The sequence below is a fragment of the Macrobrachium nipponense genome, chromosome 30 (genome assembly GCF_015104395.2).
Source record: "Macrobrachium nipponense isolate FS-2020 chromosome 30, ASM1510439v2, whole genome shotgun sequence".
In the NCBI taxonomy this organism is placed as follows: Eukaryota; Metazoa; Arthropoda; class Malacostraca; order Decapoda; family Palaemonidae; genus Macrobrachium; species Macrobrachium nipponense.
In genome coordinates, this window is record NC_087218.1 from 47,394,265 (window position 1) to 47,399,264 (window position 5,000).

The 5,000-nt window shown below is 39.7% G+C and overlaps 1 protein-coding gene across 1 annotated transcript in view; it reads left to right on the forward strand.

Annotated features, from left to right (window-relative positions):
* Positions 1–5,000, forward strand: part of LOC135202136 (uncharacterized) — a 70,163-nt gene that overhangs the window by 1,562 nt on the left and 63,601 nt on the right. Inside the window, exon 2 of the mRNA XM_064231386.1 lies at positions 1,354–1,415. Coding sequence (XP_064087456.1) covers positions 1,354–1,415 — 62 coding nt within the window. The remainder of the gene's footprint in view (positions 1–1,353; positions 1,416–5,000) is intronic.

The following is a 5,000-nucleotide window of genomic DNA, read 5'->3' on the forward strand; positions in this document are numbered from 1 at the left end:
TTATTTCCCTGTGGATGTGGGCAAGGTAGTGTGTGTGTGTGTGTGTGTTCGCCGTAAATTAGATTGAGGGGGGAAAACAACGTTAATTGAAATCAAACTGATATGAGAGATAAAGTGAAATAACCTTCCGTTTCAATTTCAGCAGTTGGAGAGATATGATAACAAATTAAATTTCCGAGAATATTAGATATCGAGTATGATAAAAGATGGCATTTCTGTCTGTGTGTGTTCTGCACTTTATCCTTACTTCAGCCGAACGTACTGCGAAATGAAAATATAATTGTTTTGAATTTTCACTACGTAAAAATTCTCATTTGATACCAAGGCCAGAACTATAAACTTGAATTTAAACTATTTCATTCCTGTGACATTTCAAGCATTGTTATCGCTTGTAAGATCTCTTCAAGTTGTTTACAGGGTCACTGTCAGTCGGCGATACCATCATCGACTTTCGCCGGACCTAACAAAGCCTTCTCTCTCTCTCTCTCTCTCTCTCTCTCTCTCTCTCTCTCTCTTCACTTTTATGCCTTGCCAGAGGGGACCAGCTGAGCCGGCAAGACATATCAACATCGCCAGGTCACTATTTTATGCCGAAAGTTTCCACGAATTTTTTACCGACTTAAACCACGCAAACTTTCCTCTCTCTCTCTCTATCTCTCTCTCTGACTTTCTTTCCCCCCCCTCTCTCTCTCTCTCTCTCTCTCTCTCTCTCTCTCTCTCTCTCTCTCAGACTTTCCTCCCTCTCTCTTTCTTTCTCCTTCTTTCTCTCAGACTTTCTTTCCTCTCTCTATATCTCTCCTTCTTTCTCTCAGTCTTTCTTTTCTCTCTTTCTCTCTCTCAGACTTTCTTTCCTCCCTCTCTTTTTCTTTCTCTCAGACTTTCTTTCTTCCCCTCTCTCTCTCTCTCTCTCTCTTTCTCTCTCTCTCTCTCTCTCTCAGACTTTCCTCCCTCTTTCTTTCTTTCTCTCAGACTTTCTTTCCTCTCTCACTCTCTCTCTCTTTCCCTCAGGCTTTCTTTCCTCTCTCTCTCTTTCTCTCTCAGACCTTCTTTTCCTCCGCGGATTCAGACACCTCCCGTGGAATACCTTCCCGAAGAAGGTGGGTATGAAGAAGGGAATGGTGAACTCACGGTATATTTTTAAGGAACAGGAAATGAATGAGATAAGAACGAAAAAAAAGGGGGGGAAAAGAGAGGTGGGTCGGAGAAGTGGGGGGATGGGCGAGGAACGACCCTTCGAGTCAACTTTTAAAATGTTTAGGTGACTGGACATCCCGCGGTTTACATCTCCTCCAAGTTCTCCTGGCTTCTTGCTATGGGACGCATCATGGTCCATAATCCCTATGTGATGGTCAGGTGCCGACGACCTTACGCAACTTGGTGCTGTTGGCACTGGCACTCCCCTGCCCCAGTGCCCGGTAAACTCTGTAACTAACTCTTGTTCATTTTTACCCTACTTTTCCCCCCCACCCCCGCCCAAACTCCAACCCCCCCCCCTACCCCAACTCCCCCCATTTCTGCTGATGTGATATGAACTCGGGTTTATTCTGGTCAGAGCTGGTACCCTTTTTCCCCCAAAAAACAAACCCATTCTTAATTTCGTCTCTCATTCCTTCGCTAAATATCTTCTCGTTCTTTGACAATCTCTCTCTCTCTTTTATACGTGTCCGTTGGTTGGACACGTTTTAGGTCTGATTATCTGGAGATTTTACTTTTTAATTTCGCTTTATATTTTTTTTCTTAAATGGTTACTTACGGATTCGTTCTTCATCCTAATACCTACTAGACTGTATAATCCACTGAGTGGTGGTCAATCACACTCAATAAATATTCATAAATATATAAATACATACTATATATACACACACACACACACACACACACACATATATATATATATATATATATATATATATATATATATAATATATATATATATATATATTACACACACACACACACACACACAACCACCACATATATATATATATATATTAAAAAAAAAATATATTATATAGTATATATATATTTGAAAATAAAATGAGATCGACTCGTTTTTACTATAGATATCAATTGACTGACTGATTGAAATTCTGAATTTTATTTTACCAAAATGGTCTTCACTGTCTTGTGTTAACCATATATCTTTTCATATATATTATTTCCGGTTCCCTTTTCTATCCCAAATCCCCGTGAGGGTCAGTGTTATTTGATTACGAAAGCACCATTTTAACGAATAAAAAAAAAACTGCCATTATTGCACGTGAAAGTCTACGTCTTCCCATTATGTGCTGTCAAAGTTTTATTTCTTATTTTTTTTCTAAGTTCGTGCTTTCCTTTTCCTTGGAATATAAAACTGGAATATAGAAATTAGTCCAAAGATCAAGCGATGGGAACTGTGAAGTCATTCAGCGCTGACAGGGAAATTGATAATGTTTGAAAGGCGTAACAGGAGGAAAACCTCAAAGCAGTTGTACTGTGAAGCAATTGTTAGAGAAGATGGAAAGTCAAATGGAAGATAGAAAATATGAACGGAGGTACAGTAACAATAATGAAAAGAGGTTTGTTTATCATGTTGTCTTATGTATCTAGACTGTATGTTATTGTCTATTCTTTGTATAATCCATGAATATGGCCTTGGGCTGAAAATAAAAATGATTATTATCATCATTACAGCAAGGGGCCGAGGGGACGCTGCAAAGAACCTTAGGTAATGTCTACAGTGCACCAAGAGAAGTGCACTGTTAGCACTACCTCCCTTTTTTCGTGTTCATCAGTTTCTTCATCCACTTGGTTATGATAGTTTACTCCATGTTTACTGGTAGTGTTCCATTCCATCTATATCTTCTCCACACTCCCTTTATCACTCCACAGGGTCATGTGGTTGTTAGATGGGCATATGTCCCCCATCTTCGTCCTCCTCTTCTTCTCACTATATGCCTCAACACTTTCTTCTGTCTGAGGCGATCTCTCTCTCTCTCTCTCTCTCTCTCTTTCTTCCTTCTTGCTTTTGGTTAATCGTTTATGCAATTATTTTAGACAATGAAAGCTCGGACTGGCAAAGACTGACAACTTGAGCAGTCGTCTATAAGTAGATCTTAGAAATTATTAGGTACTTGTGAAACGGAAGGCTTACACCCCCTGGGGCTATGTATATCTATCTATATTTTATATACACACAAGCATTATATATGTAATTTATATATAATATAATATAAATCATATTGCTTTTACTCAGCACGAATGACATACAAAACACCAAGTGACTAATGAAGAGAAATGATAAATTCAGCCAAAAGGTTTGTTCATCAAGTCTCCTCTTCATCTGACAAAGCCCAAATGTATCCGACCTCTGTTGTTGTGAGTACAGATTACGACCAAAAAACTTAAAAAAAAAAAATCGGACAAATCCCTCTGTGAGGGGAGACGCGGCCAAAAACACATCTCCAATTGCTCAATCTGTATCAACAAGGGGAAAAGAGAACGGGCTTGACCCGACCTGGGTCTGCCGCTAGACGGTGGGTAAACACCCGGTTATGTCCCTTCAGAGAACACGGCTGAAAAACCCATTAACACCGCGCTTGTAATCACATAATGGGCCCATTAATTAAGGCCTCTCAAACATCCCCCCCCTTCTCCCTCGTGTACCTCAAGCCCTCCCTACCCCTCCCCTCATTCTCCCATACCCTCGCCACCAGAGACGACCACCCACCCACTAAACCCCCGGATTCCAATCGCTTCCTGTCTGTGATTTGTACCGGACATGGGGAGTATCGCACCGTGGTTTATTCCCACGCCACTACATTTCCTAGACAATAAATTGATTGCAGGGGATGCCCATCTCTTAGCGTGTGCACTGGGGATGGCCTCCTGCCGCTAGGCTACGCACCAAATAGTATAGTAGTAGAGGGTTTAGAGTTTAGATGTAGCCATTGGCTTTCTCTGAGAGAGAGAGAAAGCATATTGTTAAAAAGGTGAGAGAGGTTTTCGAACCTAACCTTGTGTCGTTCAAATTGCTACTGTTGTTTTTAATTTGTAGTGCAGTATTTAGATGCATTTTTGTAAATTAAATATTCTACCTCAGACTTGGAGAGAATCAGCCAGTCCTCCCTAATCCTGTGAAGTAACAGTTCAGATTTTTGGGTAAGAATTCTGTAAATTTCTGAATATGGAACACTGGAACATTTGCAAATGCTAGTGGCACAATGAAAATAGTTTATATATATATATATATATATATATATATATATATATATATATATATATATATCTATATATCATACAGTAGAAAAGGAAATTATATATATATATATATATATATATATATATATATATATATATATTATGTGTATATAATTTCTTTTTTCGTCAGTTAGAAAAGAGCACAACTGTGACAACTAACATCATTCAGTCCTTTATCTTAAGAGATCTGGACCATAAGACATTTTTACTTGTTCTATTTGACTCCTGGCATTTGACCTCGCTGCCCTGATTGGTAAGGTCACTTCAGATCATTCACGTGCCGGTCTAACCATTGCGTTTTCTTTGCGTCCGTTTTAATTCTATTATTAGATTGAGCAAGGTGTGCATTTTGGCCAGATGAAGCTCAGATAGTCTTAATTAAAGATTCAGTGATTAAGAAAAAGATTTAAGCGATATGGAAACTAAGTCTTGTTAGCGGTGGCGGTAAATATCCACATCTGATGTCGTTGACACTAACGTGATTGGCGGAGCTCAATCTGCTCACCACCGATTGGTTGCAATTCGGCCGCATCGGCCAATCAGAAGCCAGATAGAGAGGCTCCAGTGATATCAGCTTCAGATATTTGCCGTCAGCTCAGTAGTTCATGACTGTGGAAGAACTGCCATGCTGTCATCAGATACAGATGCGTTTTAGAATGTCGTATGTATTCTGGATAAGTCTTATCTGTGAAAACGTCCAAGAACTGTCAGTCCTATCAGTAGCTGTCACGTCTCGTAGGATACTCTCTACTATCGAGTCC